The sequence below is a fragment of the Pocillopora damicornis genome, chromosome 14 (genome assembly GCF_964200805.1).
Source record: "Pocillopora damicornis chromosome 14, jaPocDami1.2, whole genome shotgun sequence".
NCBI lineage: Eukaryota > Metazoa > Cnidaria > Anthozoa > Scleractinia > Pocilloporidae > Pocillopora > Pocillopora damicornis.
Genome location: NC_142683.1, coordinates 3,407,270 through 3,431,209, shown reverse-complemented (window position 1 = coordinate 3,431,209; position 23,940 = coordinate 3,407,270). Strand labels below are relative to the sequence as shown.

General features: G+C 35.5%; 2 protein-coding genes across 3 annotated transcripts; one reads left to right on the top strand and one right to left on the bottom strand.

Annotated features, from left to right (window-relative positions):
- The first annotated feature begins 39 nt into the window (after positions 1-39).
- LOC113681830 (arginine-hydroxylase NDUFAF5, mitochondrial) lies at positions 40-7,374 on the top strand. Its single transcript, XM_027198951.2, has 11 exons — positions 40-357; positions 1,710-1,750; positions 1,830-1,893; positions 2,474-2,521; positions 2,703-2,806; positions 2,968-3,007; positions 3,480-3,590; positions 3,922-4,008; positions 4,708-4,852; positions 5,628-5,710; positions 6,392-7,374. The coding sequence occupies exons 1-11, from the start codon at positions 181-183 to the stop codon at positions 6,464-6,466; spliced, it is 975 nt and encodes a 324-aa protein (XP_027054752.2). The 5' UTR covers positions 40-180; the 3' UTR covers positions 6,467-7,374.
- Positions 7,371-23,715, bottom strand: LOC113681836 (RAC-gamma serine/threonine-protein kinase). Of its 2 annotated transcripts, XM_089193330.1 has the most exons (17): positions 23,083-23,155; positions 22,341-22,436; positions 20,992-21,061; positions 20,534-20,656; positions 19,557-19,608; positions 18,780-18,839; positions 17,343-17,442; positions 16,734-16,865; positions 15,852-15,917; positions 15,260-15,328; positions 14,217-14,339; positions 13,987-14,115; positions 12,643-12,774; positions 11,713-11,795; positions 11,370-11,457; positions 10,966-11,065; positions 7,371-9,558 (listed from the first exon to the last, which is right to left on the bottom strand). In XM_089193330.1, the coding sequence occupies exons 3-17, from the start codon at positions 21,056-21,058 to the stop codon at positions 9,473-9,475; spliced, it is 1,410 nt and encodes a 469-aa protein (XP_089049456.1). In that variant the 5' UTR covers positions 21,059-21,061; positions 22,341-22,436; positions 23,083-23,155; the 3' UTR covers positions 7,371-9,472. The 2 variants fall into 2 exon arrangements, with proteins under 2 accessions (XP_089049456.1, XP_089049455.1); XM_089193329.1 differs by lacking the exon at positions 22,341-22,436 and having other exon boundaries at positions 23,083-23,715.
- Between the last annotated feature and the right edge of the window lie 225 nt (positions 23,716-23,940).

The following is a 23,940-nucleotide window of genomic DNA, read 5'->3' as shown; positions in this document are numbered from 1 at the left end:
TCCTAGGCTCTCTCTGCTGTCTCTCAGCTTGGTTACCAAGATATTCGACTTAGTCCCCCACATATGAGCGCGTTCAACATGGCGGTCAAACTTTTGCAAAATATATATTTGCTTCTTTAATATTGGAGGCAAATGGCTTCCTCAGTATTCCATTTGCCTAATTATTAAGTGCCTACTGCAATGGCCTATCACAGGCTTTTTTCATTACTGAGGTGTTCGAGTCTTCAGAGATGTTTTAGTTCGAGAAGACAGGATGAAACCATTATGAACGTGTTTGATCGAAAGGCAAAGAGAAGGCAAAAGAACAGGGCGGCAATGGCTGAGGATGTGGCGGTATATGATTACCTCAGAGATGAGGTCAGAAAATGATTCTTATTTTTGTATTTGTTAAGTTTGTGAGATAAATTTCAGTATCTGAGCCTTGCTGCGCATCTAACCCTCCGTTTAAGTCAACCGATAACAAGTTCGGGTTAATGTTGGGTTAGGGGAGGGGTAGGTGTGTAGCTGCTCAGATGCTGACATTGATCCAGTTTGTGTGGGATATACGTGCTGAATACAGGGTGTAATCTCATTCTGAGTGGAGTGGGGGGGGGGGGAGAAGGTGTAATGTAACATTTGTCAGAGTATAGCAGGTAATTTAGTGTTGACAACTGAGTTGAAAACGTAAATTGGCCACGGTAAAGAGTTAAGAGGCTGATGTTTCAAGCTTTAGCCCTTCGTCATTGCTCTGACAAACGTTTTCAACTCAGTTGTTAACACTAAATTACCTGTCATACTGTACACTCCCACCTACTCAGCACTACAGTTTCTTTAGAAACTTAACCCCTTTATTCATATTATTATTCTGTTGTCAGAGTAGTTGCAAAAGTGAAGGCTTGCAAAATAATCGTATTTAGTGTGGACTGGACAGAGATTAAAATGTGACAAGTACTTTCTGTAATGGAATGATACTTTTTGATTTTTTCTACTTCATCTGATTTCTGCATTGTCCCTTGAAATGATCTTTGTCAGGTGCAAAGACAGTAACAACAACAACAACAACATAAACAACAACATAAACAACATCAACAAAACTGAAATAAATTAAAGACATTTAGGCTGTAATAAAAGCACAAACAGCTCTTAATAGCAAATTAGTAATGGATCTCTAGTAAATTGTGCAAAGAAATCTTTCTCAGGAGGTTGATGGTTGGTGTGACAGGTGGGTCACCATGATACATAATTCAAGACACTACACTCCCTCAGTGTCTCCTTCTAGGAGTACGAATTGGAGCCAGAAAAAATGTCTGGGAAAAGTGGTGTTGAGCAGCAAATGGGGTAGAAATGGCATATGACGAACTAGCATCCAATCCTTAACCTTTAACATTTTATTAACTTCCAGATATGATCAACTTGAAACTTCTCTCTGTGATTTCATATATTACCTTGCAAGTAGGTTATGAGAATGGACATGCTTATCAGTTAGAGGATGTCAAAATGATATGACACTCAACTCTCCCCTCTAATTTAAAAGGGAATTTATGGTGGTTAGAGGGGAGAATTACTAATTGGATCTTGGGAATGAAAGTTTACAGGAATAGTAAATATTCCTTTAAAAATCTTCAAGTTGGTATGTCATTAGCAGTAATTTATCATGAGGCTCATAGTTATGCAAGTTACCCAGTGATATTAGATTATAACCAGTAAATTTGTTTGTTTTTTTTTCCCAGGTTGCTGAAAGGATGGTAGACAGAATAGGAGACATCTCAAGGTTTGTCTTTGTAAGTATTTTTGGTTGTGAGGAAAATTATCAGTTTACTTTCCTTTCGTACTTTATTTTCTTTTCTCAGACATTTTCCTATGGCTCTGGATCTTGGTTGTGGGAGAGGACATATTTCAAAATTTCTTACAAAGGTTGGTACTGATTCTGTTTAGGTAATCCTAACTAAGGTTATTAACCCTTTGCTACCTAATATCAGTATGCATATTCTCCATACTGTTCTGTACACTTTTCCTAAAATGTTGACAAGGAGAATTTGTTTGACAATCAAGAACTTAATCTATAGTTGGTAATGATTTCCTTAATGTGTGATCTAGGGGTGATATTATTAGGAGAAATCAGATACACTCCTAGGAGTCAGGGTGTTAACCCTTTCACTTCCATTATCTAATTGGTAATTCTCCTTACTATCTGCCATACAATTCTTATGATGTTAGTTCAGAGAATTTAGTATTGGATCAACTAATAATCCCATGATTGATATTCTTCTCTATTCTCATCACCTGCCTGCTTGATATTGTATTCATATTGTAAGGAGAAATTCTGTCTTGGTCACTTGTGGGAGTGAAGGGGTTAATGAAGTAAAATTCTTTAGGTTTGTAAATGTTACATGTAGTTTGTGATTATTCTTGTAATGATCTCTTGATACTTTATGATTGCTTTGGAGCTTCCATGAATGGCCAGCACTGATATGTCTTTTTTTCCCCTTTTAAGGATCAAGTTGGAACCTTAGTTATGTCTGATATGGCAGAAAATGCATTGGTAAGTACACAGCCTGTTAAACAATTTGTAGACACCCCTCCTCCCCCACCACGCCTTTAACTATGGCTGGAAGGGGTAAGATCTTGGTTAGAGGTACATTTTGATTACCAAAGATATGTGTTAGATGATGTGAATTCATACAATTTGTTTATCAATATGTTATTGTTGTTGTTTTTGCCAGAATCAGTGCCCACCCTGTGAGATTCCATCTGTAAAAGTTGTGGCAGATGAAGAATTTCTTCCTTTTCCTACCAACAGTTTTGATCTTATTGTCAGTAGCTTGAGGTATGTCTTGAAAGGAATTTAAGTTTTGTGTCAAATACCTTTTAAAAATTGTTTTCATTACTTTTAAGCATTTCAAATAGACTGTCCACAGCCGTGATGTAAGTTAATCACTCAAAATTGTTATTAGTGATTTCCTCTCTCTATTTTATTTTTCTTTACAGCCTTCATTGGGTCAATGACTTACCAGGAACATTTAGCCAGGTATAACACAGGATAAGAACTGTAAACTTCATATTTAGTGGGTGTGGCAGGCAAGTTCTGTAGGATTTTCTCCATCAGCCTAGTGCTTGTGTTTGGTGATGATTATGTTGTATTTATATTGTAAAATAGGTTTTGGTTGGGGCAAATAACATGTCCAAAAGCAAAATGTGATTGTTTGTCCAGAAGCCTGGATGCTGACAATAAAAAAACACAACAGCAAGAGAGCTGTGCAGCAATGGACTACCGAGGAAACCTGTTCCGAAGATGCACCAATCACAGCTGTGGAATTCCATCTAATCACAGTTGAGCACTTCAGCATATAAGTGGCATATTTTATACTCATTGGACCTCATCTTCTGAAGAAGACAAGCAGCTAGTATACAGTCAAAATGTCAGGATTCACATCCAAAGCAACCACATTGTGAGACAAATGATTATATTTTTTTGAAAATGTTGTATTTTTTTTCAACAGATCTTTCATTGCCTTAAAGCTGATGGAGTCTTTATTGGAGCCATGTTTGGTGGTGAAACTCTCTACCAGTTGAGAGCTGCACTGCAGTTGGCTGAAACTGAGAGGGAGGGGGTAAGTACAAGCCAAATTCAGCTAAGTTGTGGGGGTGGGGAAGGGTGGAGAGTATAGGGCAGTGTTAGCTGACTTAAATACCAAGGGAAGGAATTGTTCTCTCAATAAATTTGGGAATAATTTTCATTTTTACTTTTTGGACTTAAAGTATGTGGCAGGTTGTTTTGGTCTATAGTTTCCATTGAAATGAGCCTGATCTTTGAATTAGAAAAAAAGAGAAATATAACAACAACAAAAGAATGCAAAATGCTTTGCTGAGACAAGGTGTTTTTGAAAATGAGAGCAGAAGATCTTAGAGTTATCACAAAAACTGTTCGCTTGGTTGTTGCAGGGGTTTGCTGCTCATATTTCGCCATTTGCAGAAGTACGAGATCTTGGAAATCTTCTGACAAGAAGTGGATTCTCTCTGACTACTGTTGTAAGTTGGAGCAAGAGTTTGTTAAATTTCTGCAAACTATTTTAAAAATTAACAGTAAGTGGTTTGAAAGAGGAATAAAAGGACTTTGCTTGCTGAAATGCACTTTAGTGATGTCACAATTTTCCCCTACCTTGTGTTGATATCATTAATTTTGAGAAAAATGGTCAACAGTTATGAAAGCCATTAACTTTTATTAGGAAAAAAATCCCAAGTTAGTGTTATTGTGTATTAAATCCTCAATTGTACATTAGCCCTATGAATTTCATCAAAAGAAAGTGATTGATGTTACATAACCTCAGTGGAAATTTGCATAAGAGTCTGGCAAAGACTTGTTAACCAGTCAAATGCCTGATGTCTGGTTTACCTCTCTTCCATCTACAAACATTGCGCTATTGACACACTAGCAGCATGCAGGTCACATGTCACATGACCTTCATAATAGACCTCGCTCACTGTGGAGTCTCTGACTGGCCCAGAGGTAGAACATCGGAGCATGGAATCCAAAGATCTGAGGTTCGATTCCTCATGGGGACTCAGAATTTTTTCTTTGTCCCATGTTCATTACAAGACAAAAAACATCTTTCTTTATAAGAATGGATATGTCAGATTTGATGCAATTTCTTAGGTTATAAGCTGTAATTTTTTATTCACTCATGTCAGTAAGTTTAATTTATTATTTTCTCATTGAATTCTTTTTAGGACTTTGATGAAGTAACTATAGGATATCCCAGCATGCTCGAGCTCATGCATGATCTGAAAGGAATGGGAGAAAACAATGCAGCATGGAACAGGAAGACATTACTGCACAGAGACACAATTGTAGCAGCTTCATCCATTTACCAAGGTAAGATATAGAATCCTTTTACTGTTTATGAAATGGTTATAGGAAAAAACTGATGTACAATTGCAAGTTTGTGGTGTTTAACATACATTCAAGAAATAATCAGTCTTGGAAACTTTTGAATAAATTTAAAAAGATAGTGTTGTACTTCTTAATCAATACTGAGAGAAAATTCTCAATCATTACTGGTTATCATCAGCCTGATTTGAGCACTAATGGGACTGTGTGCAGGTCATGCTTGTGATCAGACAGTGTAATAGAACAGTTAATGTTTCATGCTTGTGGTAGTAAACATTGGGTGCTCTTGCGGTAGTTGAACTTTTTGCTAATAAATTCTCAGTTTTTTTGAGAACATACTGTAAACCGATGGGTAGTTTGTTTCTCATATTTGGTCATAGTTTTGATCTATTTGTAACAGGACTTTCTGTTGGTAATCATAATCATGATTAACAAATGAGACTCCTGCTTTGCAGTCATGTGATTTTGTTAATCACTTGCATAATTATGGACTGAACTGGACTCCACTCAGTCATATTAACATTATTTGATTGTTTTTGCAAGTTTTGTGTCTTTTCACTTCCCATTAAAACTTAGCCACCAGTTGTAGATTTTAACGTGCAGTTTTTTTCCAACTAGAATATGGTATTAGCATTTCAGGGGACAGGTCCTACTTTTAAATCCTCTCCTAACCTTTTATATATGAATGGAAGATCCATGCCTTACGAAAAAAGGTGCCAATTTGCTGCCTATAGTATTACCTATTCTTCATATCCTTTAGATATGTATGGTCTGGAAGATGGCGGAATACCAGCAACATTTTTTGTACTTTACATGATTGGTTGGAAGCCTCATGACTCTCAGGTAAGGAAGAACTATGTTCGTCTTTGTTGATCTAGATATTAGTATCAACAGTACACTCTGTGTTGGAATTTCATTGATTAAGAATTTTAATATGTGGGACTGCCATTAAGAATGACAACTTCACTGTTTTTTTTTTGGTGGACTGTTCATTCTTTAGTTTTGTTTTGTATGCACAAATTTTTGTGGCATAAGATAATTGAAATTTCTGTCATGAACTAATACTTGACTGAAGAATTGGAAAGGCAAAGTTTTTTTGCAGCATTTATTTTTTAATTAATTTTTTTTCTACTGGAACCTGTGTTTGAGATCAAGGACATTGTGCAAACAATCTACACAGTATTCTTTAACCCTTTAACTCCTGTGAATGACCAAGACAGAATTTCTCCTTACAATAGCATTACAATATCAAGCAGACTAGTGATGAGTATGAAGAAAAATATAAATAAGAAAAATATTAACTGATCAAATGCCAAATTCTCTACACTGAAAGCATAAGAACTGTGTAGCAGACAGTAAGGTGAATTACTAAATGATATCTTGGGAGTGAAACTAACTGCTCCATTTTTTCCAGGTGTACAATAAAAAAATTAAAGCAGGATTACTATATTAAACTCATCGTTCAAAGTACCAGTAGTATTGTTAGTAACCTTAATTAAATCAACAGTGATTTGTTGTTTTCAGCAAAAAGCTGCTACACGCGGGTCTGCAACAGCAAGTTTTGGGGACATATCAAGTTTGAATAAACCAAAGGAATAGACTGATCCAGTGTAATACCTCATCAACTGTTTTTTATTCACTCTGGTGGTTCAGAACTTCAAGGTTATTTTTGAAAAAGCTTGTCATACAACAAAATTCCTTGATCCAAGAGGGTTTCTAAACAGATGTCCTCCACTCTCTGTCAGTGTGGAAATAACAGGCACAATTATACATGGATTTTGATTGGGTTTACCTGTGATCTATTGTAGATGGGTGATACAGATGGAGGACAATTAAAAAAAATGATGTTGGAACTCAGTAAAGAGTGACCATGACTGCTTAGTAGAGGTGATGGCTTTGAAGGGTGAAAATTAGCAATAAAGGGAAAACAAATTTTGGACTTTGACAACTGACCCCTTAACCCTTTAAGTCCCACTAGTGACCAAGACAGAATTTCTCCTTACAATATCAATACAATATCAACCAGATAAGTGATGAGAAAAAAGAAAAATATCAATTTGGGGATAATTAGTTGATCCAATACTAAATTCTCTGAACTAACATTATGAGAATTGTATGGTTGACAGTAAGGAGAATTACAACTTTGATCTGGGAGTTAAAGGTTAATACAGGGTGACCAATTAATACCGTGTTACTTACTACAGGTTTGACTTTAAATTGCGACAGTTTCAAGGCAAAGAGCAACAGTTTGACTGCACTTTGTGTGTCACTGTTCTGTTCTTATCACACTTTGGACTAGAAGCAGTCCATCCATTTTGTTGAGGTCTACCGTGCATGTGAAAGAAATGAGCAAGTAAAAAAAAAGGATTTTGGTGCACTGCGGAACAATTAGGGAGTAAGGGCACATCATCTGTAACCTAGAACTGTACTGTTGTTACTTACAGTTGTCTCTATGAAGCATGTCAAGATCATAACTCACAACCAATAAAAAACACATGTTTAATCAATGGGTAATAAAAATAAGCTTTTATTACTTTCTAAAAATTATCAAAAGTGCAGAATAAAATATTAATCATACTTGTAATTTACCACATATTGCAGAATGACTACTAAAGGAAAAAACCTAACACTGAATTATTTACACTGTTTCAGTATCAACCACAAAATAATTAGATGCTTCATTTGCAAAAATTTGCAAGGTGGTACAGTGTGCTACATGAATTATAATTCAAACTTTTGACAGTTTTTTTTACAGTGCAAGTGATGGACAATGTTTTATTTTCAAGAACTTTATGGCAATGTACATTTACTTGTCTGAACATTTCTGTTCATTATGAAACTCTACCATTCAACATAATCATTTTTTTGAAACAAGTCACTAAAGATTATTTCTGTTCTATTTTCAGCTGATTATTCCAAAAATTCCACTTATAAAAATTACTGTTGTGTATGCAAAATACTTTCAAATATTGAAATCAATTGAATCAAATTGGGTTTTAAACATACAGACTTATGGTACAACAAAACCAAACACAAACTTCTCCATATCATAGTGATACCATGAAACTTTGAAATCTTTGAAAACTTCAACTATCTACTGTACTCCAAATAAACCTTTTGACTCCCAGACATGATAAACATAAAACTTCTCCCTATAATATCCATACAATAACCAGTAAACAAGTAATGAGAATAATCATAAAGCTTATAGAGTAGTTGTTATCTTGATCTAACACCAACTTCTTCTTGACTAATTTACAAGGAAATGTGTGGGAGCAAGAAGGGAGAATTGACAATCAGATCTTAGGAGTCAACGGGTTAAGGGCCAACAAGCTGTAAGAAAACTAAACAGCAAACAGGGATGGTAGCTAGTTTGTTGTTTTGAGATTTTCTCTTAACTTATTTCATTTACACAATTGACCTGTCAGAATAAATTCAAAGTGTTCATGGTTTTTTGAGTTTCACAAGGATGAGTAATCCAAAGAATAACTGGGTAATTTAGTTCTAACAACTGAGTTGATAACTTAACTGGGCATTGTAAAGAGTTTGAAAGCTCATTTGCTCTGACACAGGGCTAACACTTAAAACATCAGCTTTGGCAACTCTTTCCAATGGCCAATTCACATTCTCAACTCAGTTGATAATACTAAATTACCCTATTATACTCTCCTACTAATGCAACACCACAGTTTTTTACAAACCTACCCCCCCCTGAAGAATAACTGTTACAGTACTATTATTTAAAAATAGCTAAATAGAAAAAATTACTTTAGATGTCTGGATTTAACACCTATGAAAGACTAGGCCTGGAAATAGGATAATTTTTTAATTTCTAAAAATAAATTTAGTAAATTTGATGACCTAAGAAGATTAATAATACAAATGAATATAACTCACTTGGCAGACAAAGGAACCAAGTAATACTTACAAAAAAAAAATTTTAATCAACATTGAAATACCATTCTACAACTCATTTCTACAGCATTTTTTCTTGAAAGGTCAGGCCTGGAAAAATGTAATAGGGCATGGACTGCTCAAAAAAAAGGAAAAAAAAACTGTTGCAAACAACTAGCTCTAGAAATTTGGGGCCTAACATGTGAAGGCTGTCTCCAGTAATCATGGATTGTCGTTCTTTTGTGCAGTAGTAAGCTGTTAAGTACAATGACACTGTTCTCACTTACATGTTGGTTAAGTGGATTGTACCATAACTAGGAATTGAAAATATCACACTTCATTCCTTGATAATGCTCTTACACTTTAAAAGAAGATTGTAAATATCAGCTCTAAGAACAAATTTCAGTCATCTCAAACTGTAACAGTTTATTCCAATTTGTGGAATTAAACAATTGCAGAAGTTTCAAGCCACATGCACAGAGTGTCATCATTACTCTCCATACCAGATTGTTGAAGACAGCCTTAAAATTTCAGCAGGTAACTAACAAAATTTAATTACCAGAGATAGCTAGCATGGTTGTTTTCTGAAGAATGCATAAATTAAGGATTATTAAAAACAAACAGCAAAACTTGCAGCAACAGAATAATGTTACAATAATTATCATCAGTGATAATATCACACTCTTCAAATATTTGATCAACATGGCTTTGTTACGACGGTATGTTGCTTCCCTTCTCTGGGTTGAATGAAAATTGTTCAAAAGCTTCACTTTCCTCAGCAATGTCTGGGAGATCTCCTGCAAAAGATTTTTGTAAAAATGTGGTCATTTTTGTGTGATGTTGATTGCTATTAACCCTTAACCCTTTCACTCCCACAAGTGACCAAGACAGAATTTCTCCTTACAATATCAATACAATATCAAGCAGGCAGGTGATGAGAATAGAGAAGAATATCAATTATGGGATTATTAGTTGATCCAACACCAAATTCTCTGAACTAACATCATAAGAATTGTATAGCAGATAGTAAGGAGAATTATTGATTAGATCTTGGAGTGAAAGGGTTAAACCCCTAAGAGCAACTGGCACCTAATTTCTCTGTACCATATCACCCTGAATTCAACATTAAGGTACAAGAATAAAGGATGTGATTGCTCATCCAAAGATGCTCTTGATTGCTAGACAAATTCTCCTCGTCAGCACCTTAGGAAATGTTTAGAGAACAGTATGGAGAATATGCCTACTGATGTTAGGATGTGAAGGATTAAATAAATATGATTTCAAGAATGGGACAGATGAAAAGCAACTCAAGCTGGCAGTAATGTTCATGACCACACAAAAGCAAAATTGAAGCTTATTCAAAACATTGTTATTCAACATCCCTGTTTTCCATGACATTATCATTGATGTCATCACCAACATCATCATCATCATCATTAATGCTGCAGTCATCAGATGTAGAAACAATCTTTCCACATGCAGCATCCCACATTTGTTCTTTTAATAACAACAAACTACAGTATATATGTTAACCCTTCAACCCCTTAGTGTGACAGCTTCTAATTTCCCCTTACAGGATCACTCTTGAATCAAATGTATACATCATGAGATTAAAGGAAATGATCACAAATTTAAGATGCTCATGATTGTCAAACAAATTCTCTTTTTCGTTACCATAGGAAATTTACACTGTAGAGACATTGATGTAGAGAATATAAATCTTAATGTTAGGCTGTAAAGGGTAAGATTTGTGAGTGAAACAAACAGCTTTCAATCAAAAACATTGGACTGCTTGCTGATTGTGCTCAAAGTTTCTATTGAGTTATAAAGCCAAGAAATACACTCATTTTAAATTATCAGTGAAAGCAGATTTCTTATTGTTTTTTCATTTAAAACATGAATAATCTACATGTGCCTACTGGAATAAATTAACAAGTAAACTTGCTATTGCTAACTCTACTTGATGCTTCAGTTCCCAGAAGTGATTAACATGTAACTTCTCCCTATAATATCTAAACATTATCCAGCAAAGGGGTTGTGAGAATACTCAAACTTATCAGGTAGAGGTTAATATTACCTTCAACTGACAACAAACTTTTGTAAACAATTTACAAGGAAATGTGTAGCAGCTAAAGAGGAGAACTGACAATCAGATCTTGGGAGCTCAAAGGTAAAAATACTTTAAATTTATCTACTTCCTGTACCTTCTGGAGGTGTGAGTTGGGGTATTTCCTTTGTGAAGTCCTCGTCAAAATTTGATACATCCGTCGGACTCTTGACAGTGGGCCTGAAAGGTGGTTTTACCTGCATGTTGCAAAAAAACAATTAGTTAACTCCCACAAGTGACCAAGACTGAATTTCTCCTTTCAATATCAATAAAATATCAAGCAGACAAGTGATGAGAATAAAGAAAAATATCAATTGGGGGATTATAAGTTGATCCAATACCAAATTCTCCACACTAACAGTATTGAACAGTAACAGTATGGAAGGCAGTAAGGAGAATTACTAATGAGATCTTGGGAGTTAAAGGGTTAAACAAACAGTACCATAAAACAGTGACATGCTGCAATGATTGGTTGCTCGTTTGTATTGTAAGTTTTATTACCTTTTTGTTCAATATGTCATCCCAGTTAATTGTTTCAAAAAATATATGTTTCATGACTTCCTTTGCATCATCTGGACCACCTCCAAGACTGAAAAAGAGACATGACAACACAGACAGTGATCATTTGAGATAAAAAAAAAAAAAAAAAAAAAAAGATTTTCCAGAAACCCTTCAAGAACAAATTCTACTGAAATGCATCAATGACTAAATTCAGTGTTTCATTTCCCAGAGTTTAAGGAACAGAAAAGTCACAGGTGAATAATATTTGCTAATCACTTCTGAACTAGCCAATCAGAGGGTGCAAAAAACACTATTCAACTGTTATTATGATCATTGTTCTGACCGTTGTGTAGGGCTTTTTTCGAGGAGTCCAGAGAGGACACTTCTTGCATTATCGGTAATTCTTGCTGGAAACTTTACGTCCTCCTGTTAACAGAAAACGGACCCTTCAAAATTATGAAAGACATATAATTATTATTAATAATAACTACTGAATATTGAAAGTTCTCAACAGACCTGAGGAAGTATGTGTATGTTTCAGAGACCCTTTGATTTTTATCTCTGCCGTTGAAAAGTAGATGACACTGACTGCATTTTGAATCTCTACAGAGTAACCAAGCCTTTCAAAGTTATCTTCAAAATTAGACAAAGGATGAAACAGATTTTAATCTTGCTCAGCAACCTGACCCCTTAACCATGTCCTCTTTTTAACCAATCAGATGCAAGAATAATCCGCTCCCTTCTTGGTTATCTGTATGGCAATATCTCACCCTAGAAGCTCTTCTAGATTGTGTCTAATACCTCTAACTGATTAATTGTGATGTTTTCCTCAAAAACTATGCTTTTGTGTTGATCAATTTTCTGTAAGATTTACTAAACCAAATATAGTTCTGTTAGTAACATTAATATGTGTAATAGTAAACAAGTCAAATTGACTTAAAATTAACAGGGTAATTTAGTGTTATCAACTGAATTGATAACATAAATTGGCCATTGTAAAGAGTTTCAAAGCTAGTGTTTCAGGTGTTAGCCCTTCATCAGAGTGAATAACTAAAATTAACCTATTCCAGGTTTTCAGTCAGTAAAATGAGGTGCAACAGTAAACAGCACGATAGTGGTGAAGGAGAGAAAAGATGAGGGAGGTTTGCATCAGTTTTTTTGTGACCCAACCCACATACTTCTTGTTTCTTCACTCTTCTGCTACTGTCATGTTTTGTTTTACTAACTGAAATCCTGAAACAATCTAACTAAACATCTACACCCGAATCTGTACCGTCAGGATAAGTTCAAAGAGAACTTCATGATCCCTGTTGTAAAATGGTAGACGGCCACACATCATTTCGTACATGACCACGCCTACTCCCCACCAATCTACAGCGTGACCATAGTCATTGTCTTCCAGCACCTTTTGTAATAACAAACAAAAATCATGAAAACATTCAAGTCAAGTAACTCAGAAGTGTAAATCTTGCCTGTAAAATTTGATTTTTGCACCAACCTTTTCAAAATTCAATACTTTTCCCAGACTTCATCAAAACTGTTATTAATTCATTTTCCAGACTGACAGTCATAGGCAAAACTGTTAAACCATTTGTTTTGCTTGAAATAGTTAGCGTAACTGTTGTAAAGGGTTTGTGGCAATTGAAAACTGTCTAAAACTGTCAAGCTGTTGAAAACTTTGACTCAAAAGTAAAGGAAAAGTCTGTATTAGAGACAAGTGACCCATCCAGCCAGAGCTTATTCTGGTTTCCATAGCATAAAAATGACTAAGAGCATTACTACTCCCCCCTGGATGGGATGCCAATCCATTTCAAGGTTACTCCCCAGTATTTCATCAAGCTTCCCTGACAATTTTCCAGTACTAATTTACACTCATGGGTGGAGTGATTGAGGCTCTGTGAAAGTAAAGTGTTTTGCCAAAGAACACAACACAATGACCTGGCCAAGTCTCAAAACTTATACACCCCCCTCCCCTCCCCCAAACCCAGATTTCAACACATTAGCCACCCTGTCTCCTACTTGACCCAGAAGTAAAGCATGTCAATTCATATACATCTTATAAGCCCAGCAATTATGCATGCATTGCAGCTTGGAAACTGCAGATTTCTACATACCAGACATTTGTAAGAATATATCTCCGAATTTTTTTCAGGCCTTATTTTCACTACTGCTTATTAAGTAGTGTTCATTACTGCAGAGATCTCTCTCATATTCACTTCTTTATCCACTGTTCACATATGATTAATATATTCACAGTCATTTATTCATCACTCAACCGGTTTATTTGGAACCAACATTATGATCAGCTTTCAGTTGGCTTGTTAGCTTAGTTGGTAGAGCACTACATTGGTGTCACAGAGGTCACGGGTTCATATTCCATACAGGCCTGAATTTTTTTCTTTCAGGTCTTGTTTTACTACTGGTTATTTAAGTAGTGTCAATTACTGCAAAGATCACTTTCACATTCACTTCTTTGTCTGCTGTTCAAATATACAATTTTCATGTATTCACAGTCATTTACTCTATCTCTAGAATACTCGTAGTTCTCTCCATGTTCTTAAAATTTCCCTACTTTCTCAAGAATTTTGCCATTCATTCCAACTACAGATAAACTGACCTCTGGAGCAAGGTATTCAGGAGTACCACAGAAAGTCTTTGTGGTTGATCCATATGTGATGTCCTCTTTACAGAGACCAAAGTCAGTGAGTTTAATGTGACCATCTGAATCTAGAAGAAGATTTTCAAGCTGTGAAAAATAAAAAAGATAGTAACAGATTTAAAATTATGCCAAAAATCAGTGCAGCAAAAAGACAATAGGCCAAGGATGTGAAGGAATATGTACCATACCTTTAGATCTCTGTAAACCACTTTGTGTTCATGAAGATACTTCACAGCCAGAATAATTTCTGCGGCATAAAACCTTGAACGGTCCTCAGAGAAGACACGTTCTTTAGACAAGTGGAAAAACAACTGAGGAGAAAACCAGAATTTAAACAGTTTTTTGTCTCTACCAGAAGTGAATGGCAAGTAACTTCCCATGTAACTTAAGCATGTTATAATGTCATCTTGAACCCCAGAGACTAAAGGGTGGATTTATTTGGTATTACATTCATTTCTAGTTCTACTTGATATTTGTGGGCCATGTTCGCTGTGTGTAAATTCCCACTCATGAAGAAATAAAAAATTTCCATACATGCAGGTTTGTACCTTAAAGAAAATTAAAGATAAGTGAACCCTGTGACTGCCAAGGGCAACTATATAGCACCTTATTTACTCTGACAGCACCATTTCTGAATAAAATATTACCTAAAAAGGTCATGAGGATTGATAAAGGAAATGATCTCCCACAGAAAAAGCTTAACCCTTTAACTCCCAAGATCTTTTTAGTAATTCTCCTTACTGTCCACTATAAAATTTATGTGATGTTACTTCTGAGAATTTGGTATTGAATCAACTAATAATCCCCTAATTGATACTTTTCTTAGTTCTCATCACTTATCTTCTTGATTTTGTATAGATATTGTAAGGAGAAATTCTGTCTTGGTCACTCCTGGGAGTTAAAGGGTTTACCCTTTAATTCCCAGAAGTTATTAACAAGTAAATTCTCCCTACAATATACACTCACTATCCAGCTAACAAGTAATGCAAATACTCAAACTTATCAGGTAGAAGTTGTTATCTTGATCTAAGACCAAATTCCCATACCTTATTCACAAGGAAATGTGTAGCAGCAAGAGTAGAGAATTACCAATCTGATCCAGGGAGTTAAAGGGTTAAAATGATTGTTGCAGAAATTGTCTTTTATCAGTACCATTGGAAATGTCCAGGGTACAGTGTGGAAAATATTCACAAGGATCTTAGAGTGTAGAAGGTTAAGTGAATATACTCACCTCACCGCCATTCACATATTCCATAACAAATATTAATCTGTTTTTTGTTTGGAAAGAGCAACGTAGTTCCTGTAAAAAACAAGAAAACAGAACAAAAACAATAGAAATAGTAAGAACACATGACTAAATGGAAATGTCATATTTATCATTTTTCTTATTGCAAGTCTGCTGACAGTTCTGTTGCTTATCATTATAGGCTTTCTAGACTTCAAGTTTGGTAACTTAACCCTATAACTCCTAAGGGTGACTAGCATATAAATTCTCCTTACAATATCACCCCCAAATCCCATATTAAGGTCATGAGAATAAAGGAAATGGTCACCAACTGGAGAAGCTCTGGGTCAAGAAACAAATTCTCCTCATCAGCGTCTTAGGGAATGTATAGGGAACAGTATGGAGAATATGCATACTGATGTTAGGGTGGAAAGGGTTAAGGTTGCAAGAATAAAGGAAATGATAGCCAACTTAAAAAAAATTGATTGTTAATCAAATTCTCTTTTTGCCAGTGCCCAACAAAATATATAAAGAGTATAGAGAATATGGATACTGATCGATGTTAGAGTAAAAAGGGTTATACAGAATCTCAACTTACTGTAAGAAAAGGGTGAACTGTTGACTGCAAAACTCTGTTTTCTGTCAATGTATGTGCAACTTCATCCTGTACAAGATAATATAGTTCAAGACATATGGTTTCAGCTTTCTAAAGATCTTCACAATTCTGTCCAAAAGCTGACCCAAAATTTGCGAAACATTATGCTTGATTCTTCTTAACTCCACACTAGTCATCCATGTCTAAAATCTTCTTCATACTTTTCCATACTGATTGCTTTTTGGTTTGTTGCTGGCAAAACAAATTTACCATCATAATTTATGTACAATCTACTTATCATTATGGGAACTGAGTACAAATGGGTACCACCAAAATGTCAGGGAAGCCTGATAAAATGCTACCTTAAGATGGACTCGCATGTCATCCAAGGGGGAGTGGCAATACTCTCAGTCCTTGCATGCTATGGAAACTGGGATGGCCACTTGGCTAGAATACAGACTTTTTGTCACCAAGGTATTAACCTCTCATGGTTTTAGAGAATAGACCATTTTACAGCTCTGAATTAGTTGCCAAGCCTTTGATTTGGAGTAAGGCTGAAGGTGACCTTGTCGTGATAGAGACCAAGATCTAGTTAGCATGATAACATTGATAGTAATTTACATTTGAAAAGCAGCTAGGTTTGTATCATAACAAGGTCACCCTTAGCCTCACTTCTGTTCAAAGGCTTGGCAATGTAAAATGGACTATTTGGTGTAACATCACTATTAAGTAGAGTGACCTTTACCTCAGAAAGTGAAAAGAATAACACGAAAATCTCTTTATAAATATTGTAATGCAGCTCCCCTAGCACCACATAATCGTGTACATTTCACTCAGGAAACAAAGTTTGACATAAAAGAAGGCTGAGTTAAAAGAATTCCATACTTTGGCGACAATAACTTCTTTCTTTAAAATCTTTAGTGCGACCACTTCCCCAGTCCTCTTCATTGCAGCCATTATAACCTTGCCAAATGTTCCTTTTCCCAACACCTTAAGCAACTGGAAGTCCTCTATAGTCTAAATGGGAGATAAAAGAAATAAAAAATGAAATGAAAACCAATCAAGTAAATAAACATTAATTATTTCTTTTATACCATAGGTCCAAGTGACCAGCATCTAATTTCTCCTCACAGCAATACTGCTGAATCATTCATTACGATCATGCAAATAAAAAAAATTGATCACCAACCTAAAAGCTTTGATTGTTAAACAAATTCTCAGATCAATATCAGTATCTGAGCAACTGCCCACCTTCCCCTCCCCTAACCCAACAACAGTCAATTGATATCAAGTTAAGGTTAATGTTGGGTTAGGGGAGGGGTAGGTGGGCAGTTGCCCAGATACTGATATTAATCCAAATTCTCCTTGTCAGTGGCAAAAGAAGTTATAGAAGAGAGTATAGAGAATATGAGTACTGATGTAAAGGTGTAAAGGGTATTTTCATGGTTTGACACAAGATATGTCCTGTTATTAGACAAACTATTGACCACATACCATTTTTTGGTTATCTACACTTCCTATAGTAATTTCTTCTGACTTGTCACTTTCACGCAACTTATCGGCAACTTCTTGAATTGCAGTTATCCACTCCTCCCTTAGGGAAAAAAAAAAAAGATTAAACAAGCACTTTACTTGATGCTTTAAGTTTATCTCAAAGCAGGGTGAGAGATCATTAAAATTGTCCTAATAAGCTCTCCATCTGGAGCTTCAAGTTCCTTTAAATTATGCAGAACCTCCATCAAGTGGACACCCTTGAGACCTTCTTAAGTGTCCTCTTAATAGAGAGTGTCCACTTAGTAGAGAATGTTTGCTTAACCCTTTAACTCCCAGGAGTGATCAACATATAACTTCTCCCTATAATATCCATACATTATCCAGCAAAGAGAGAATGAAAATTCTCAAACTTATCAGGTAGAGGTTGTTGTCTTGATCTAACATCAAATTCTCATAACTAATTTACAGGGAAATGTGTTGCAGCTAGAGGGGAGAGTTAACAATCAGATCTTGGGAGATAATGGGTTGATAGAGGTTTGTAAAAATTGCACAACGTTTGTTAACAATTAACATTCAATAGTTATAACTCTGTACGGTGATAAAGTTCCATGTTGTTACTGAAGCTATCCAGAGTTCAAGTTCGTTACCTTTGATCACCAACTTTAATTTGTTAGTTATAATGCAAAAACATAACAGCAAAACAGCAATGATAATAGATGCAGTACATTGATTCTTTCTTTTGGATTTAATACATTTAATCTGCTATTCCAAGGATGTAATCCATTACACTACATTGTCAAATCAGACCACTGTCCCCTTAGTAGATGTTTTTTAATAATAGAAATTAGCCAAATATGATTTATTTTTAGTGTCCCTGTTTGCTTAGAGGTGTCCGTTGAATTGAAGTTTGTTATGAAGGGAAATATAAGACATTAATTTCATGACCCGGCTTAATGTCCACTTGATAGAAGGTGTCCACTTAATTAAGGTCTGCTTGATAGAAGTTTCACTGTATTCCCTTCTCTCCTTCTCACTTAACCCTTTAACTCCCAGAAGTGATTAACAAGTAACTTCTCCCTAAAATATCCATTCACTATCCAGCAAACAGGTAAAGAGAATACTCAAATGTATCAGGCAGAAGTTGTTATCTTGATCTAACACCAAATTCTTGTGACTTATTTACTAGGAAATGTGTGGCAGCTAGAGGGGGGAATTAGTAATTTTGGGAGTTAAAGGGTTAACTATAAATATCAAGCTGATAAGTGATGGGAATAAAGAAAATATCAATTGCAGGAATTTAGTTGATCCAATACCAGATTCTCAAACTAACATTAAAAAAAAATTATATGGTAGAAAGTAAGGAGAATTAGTACTGAGATCTTAGTATTGAAAGGTTCACATGGAAGTAAACCTCAATGGGTACAATTTTGTGCAAACCTTTCATTAGCGTCATCCAAATGGAAAGTCCTTTCTACAAGTGTTGTCCACTGCCAGCACCTGTTGATTTACCATAATAAATTAGATCAAAAACTGGTTTTTTTTAACCATGAAACCTGTTTGAAGCTACTCTACACTGGTGAAAATTTACATAGCAAGGCAATCTTCCTCCTGGATTACAATCTGACCACCAGTACAAGCTTGTGACATAAGAACATCTTGAAACAGGGTAAGTCAGCTTAATTAAGTAGTCTATGCTCAAGCCAAGTGGCCTCGCTTTTAGATAGCATGAAGCCAATAGAGATGGTACTGCGACTATCCCTGGATAGAACGTTGGTCCATCACAGGTTTCATGCACACCCCCATCCCTCAGTATTATGTAAGACTTTCCTGACAGTTTTTCAGTACATATTTATATTCCTTGGTGGAGAGAGGCATTGCGACAATAATATAATTCACCCAAGATCCCAAAAAATGACACTGGAACAAACTAGGACACCTTGGTCAGATCCAGTCTGTACAAACTAGCAATTGGCCCTAACTTTCTCCTGTAACAGGGGTGAGATTGGTATAAATGCCTTTTCCAGTCTAAACTTTGCTGAAATCCCATCACAATATTTATTACAATCATTAATCAAAAGTTCTTTTTTTTAATTCCCAGTCTCTTTGAACCAAATATAATTTTCCAGGTAAAAGGAACAATTTCACAGCAAGTCTCAGTTATCATTTTACTCCTTTAGGCCCCAGGAATAAAGATAACTGTTAATCCAGAAATACCTCATGATGAAACAGTTGGGTTTTGGTCTCTCTTGTCTCATTATCTGGCACTCTGAAGAAACAAATAACAAGGATCACAAAAGAACCTTGATTTACTGAACCTCTATGTAACAAAGTCCTCTATAAAACAAACAATACTCTTTAGCCTGGCCAAAGTTACAGTAAAATGTATGGGCAAGAACCTTAACAGCAGAGCTCGCAGGGCATAGCCCCATAATTATACAAAATAGTAGTAACCCATCAAGCTGAAAAAATTTTGGATGTACGACAATACAAGGTGCTACTTTTAACATGCATGGTCAACTGTACCGCAGGCACGCCAACACCATGGCTTTGTCCAGTAGTCCAGTGGTCAGTGCACCAGGCTCCGAGTCAGACAACCCAGGTCCTAGTCCTAGCTGGGGCAAGGCGTTGTGCCTTTGAGACGTGTGGGAAAAAAAATGTGAGCTCTGCTTTTGGGCTTAGCTAAATTTATATATTATATGGAACCTTGATAAAATGAAATCCTGGTTATATCAAACAAAATCCAGAAGCCCAAAGGTATAATATACCCCGATATGATGAACAAATTACTTAGGGGATATTCTTTGATTTAACATCAAATCCTCTGATATAAAATTATAAGAAATGTTTAGCAGACAGTTTGGAGAATCTTCATTCATATCTTGAGAGTGAAAGGTTTAACAACCACTATCTTACTCTGCTCTCAGTCTTGATGAATTAGAATTTATTATAAAATAATATTATCTTCAATTAATGATTTCAAAACCCAAGCCATCCTGTATATATTTTTGAAAAGTATGATGCAATCAAAGAAGAACAATCATATTAGATAACAAAATAAACAGCAGTGATTGCATACAGCATAATCCTCATCACATTGCCTAAAAAATATCTGTTTAAAAGGAAAATGTTTGCTTGTGAGGTTGAGCCATAAGTATGGTAAATGTTTGTAAAAAGGGAATATTTGTACTTACTGGCAACCGAGAAGTTATTAAGAGGTTCAGTGTCTTTTGATTTAGGAAGTTCCTTGTAACCAACAAAACTACCATCACTCCAAAGCTGAAAGTATCTTGGTCTCCAGTTTTTTATGTATTCACCTAAAAAAAAAAGATTTAAAGTTTTAATTAAACAAATCAAATGTAGAGAGAGATGTTTTCTCTCTGTCCCACACTTGTGATAAGATGAAAAAGATCTTTCTGTATTTCTTTACCAAGCCCCAAACTAACCATCTTTTTTTATATAAACATGACACTAATGACATTGCTAATGAGCAGATGCATGGCAACTTGGAATCTATTTGTTTTATATAATAAAGAATTAAAAAAAGTTTTAATGATGACATCATCTATACGTCTGTCCTCCAATAGACATAAGTGAGAACCAATCAGAATGCATGCATAACTGAGCTTATTATATAAACAGATGTACATACCTCTCTTTTGAATCCATCCTACTTTTACTATGGTGGCATCAGAGCTTGGCTGGCTACTGGTTGACATTGTCTAGTTTAAACAGATAAAAAAAGGACTGTTGAGAGTTCTTGAATATTATCTAAGGAATAGTTTGCTGATACCAACACTTTTGAAAATCCTGACAAAATATGGTTTATCAATAGTACTGCACAAAGAAGTATATTTTATAGGGCGTTATAATATTATGATGTTCAGAGAACTGCTTGAGCTGTGATTGATCAGAATAAGTTCATTATATTTTCATAAATCACGCGCCTTACATCACATGAGTGTACTGTTGAGATATGGTGCATGTAGCCTACATCATCAGTGCGAGCGCATGCAATTCACAATATATTTTACAAAAAAAATAAAAATACTTGTTCCTCAAGCGTTGTTGATTTAAGCACTTGGGAATTTTTAGGAACACTTGAGAAGTGCGATAAGCACTTACCTTTGGCTTGTGCTTCTCCACTCTTCCCTCTTGTTTTTAAAAATTCCCGCGTGCTTGTAAAACTCAACAATGTACTAAGCATGTTTGTTACTTCTTTAATAATTTGTTTTACATTAAGTGCATATCTTTTAATCCCCATGCTAACCACTAGTATTGATAATAGGTTATATCCTCTGGATGCCATTAAATGAAATGTCCTTAGAAGATATGAACAGTTTGTCTTAAGAATTTTTCACAAAGTCCAATACAAAGTAGAACAATACAAAAATTTACGTCAAGGAAATAATGCTGTCATGGTAATATCAATGAGATTTCATTAAATCAAGCTTTATGTTACAAATATAACCTAGTGAAAACAAATTATAAAAACTTTACTTGGCAATAATAGAAGTTACATTCCTAATAATCTCAAAGCTATACCAAGAAATAATGAATTTTGATACATCTTCAAAATTACAGTTCTAATTGAATTTGAATGTTAATGTTAATTTAAAATGTTTATGAAAATATATCAAAGTTTAAATAGGGAGGTTCCAACTTTCTCTCACACTTACTACGGAAATAATTTTAGACACAATTCTCATTCGAAGACAATAACGATAAAAATTGGCAAGCCAGTGGCCCGAAAAAGTTTCTGTAACCCGTCCCTACAGTTACGGTTTGTTTGAATCAATTATTATAATCAACTGCGTTCCTTATCAATAGCATTGTCTTATAAATTCTTGTAACAAGTACCGAGGATTGTCCCAAAAACAGCTGTTTACAAATACGAGAAGACAGAGTTTTTGACCTTCGGTTAGACGGTTACCGACTAAGATGATTAAGATACAAAAATAAGTTGATCAACTGCTCAAATCGACCGCATTATACACGTACAGGTTGTTTCTTTTATTCGCGATTCACGTTCGCGTATAAATATTAACATTGGCTTTCGGAGAGTAATAATTTCATTTCCATTTTTCCAGAGGAACTCTGTAGGTAAGAACGAAAATGAAATAACCATATGCAAAATCGATCTACGTGGAACCAGGTGGATGCTGAGTCGTTTGTTGGATCAAGAAAACTGAATGTCAAATTTCACGAAGTGAAATTCACTCAGGTTTCGAGTACTTAACTGATCTAAAAGTTAACATCTCAAAGCTGCGATGTTTTATAATATGTTTACTGTAGATTCTATGCAGCTGAATAAATAATGAAAATTGTAAAAGAAAGGATATTATGCAGCCATTCAAGAACTAAATTACCGCCCCCACAAATTTACATATAGGCCAGTCGCACTAAACAACTCTTCCGAAGCAACGTTGTTTAAACGGAAGCTATAAGAGCTACCTTCGTGCTAATAACACAAAACGAACTTAACTTCAACTGAGACATTATATAAATGAAAGATTCAAATTGACCGATATTCCATTAAACGCCGACACTTTAGGGGCCGTAAGGAGAAGCACAACCGAGACATTTGAAGACATTCCGATGGACCTATTACAAAGCGACCTCTACGGAAAATTCACGTATTTGAGCGAAGGTCACAAATTTTCTTCCTAATCTAGTTACGATCTAACCTGAAGGATGATGAGATTCGCAAGTACTCAGCACAAGAAACAGTTTGATGACTTACTTGTTTGTTATTCCGGGAGAATCCGAACAATATCAACGAACAACAGGATAACCTTCAGCACTGCATCAGCACCGAAACAGATTGAGCCTGAACCCTACGGCTATGGAACGCCCGAGGAGCACTAGTGACAAGTTTCCGAGTCGGGTGATCACCAGCTGTTCTAAGATGGCGAATTATTCCAACAACACCATTTAATTTGCGATTTACCAACAATATAGCGACGTGACTGAACCAAACATAAACATTATTACATAATTTAGACATGAAGAATGCATTTTAGAGGTTAAATCAAGGAAATTTCGCTAAATTTTGTATGCGTATTTCCTTCATCCTCGTCGATCTTAAGTTTCTTGTTCAGCAGAGTTTTAGCTTAAGGACCTACGCTCGCAAGGGTAAACAAAACTTGTAAATAGTGCCGCTACTATGATGCCCTTTTCATAGTGCTACTGGTTGGAAATATTCCCAGACTTTGCCAATTTTTACCATGATTTTCTCTACTTGTCACTTTTTTTGCATTCCACATTAGTCTTACACTCCTTGGAATCACTTTGTTCATGAATACATTAACATTTAGTCTTTTTTTTTTGTCTGGTCTTGTACCTCTAGCTGGCAGGATCTTAGGAGGCTTTGAACGAACATACTAGAGGTACAGCGAAATTCGATCAGAAGATCAGTACCCAGGCCCCGTTATGAGCTTCACTGAGTCACGCAACGATGCACGACGCAGCCTTTTTATTGCGTAACAAGTTAGAAGAGATTAGAATCACTGTAGACATATCTTGATCTTTCTTCATTAGACAGAAGGAAATTTCTTTTACAGCTCTGAAAAATACAAGCCTGTGACAGTGAAGAATTCAA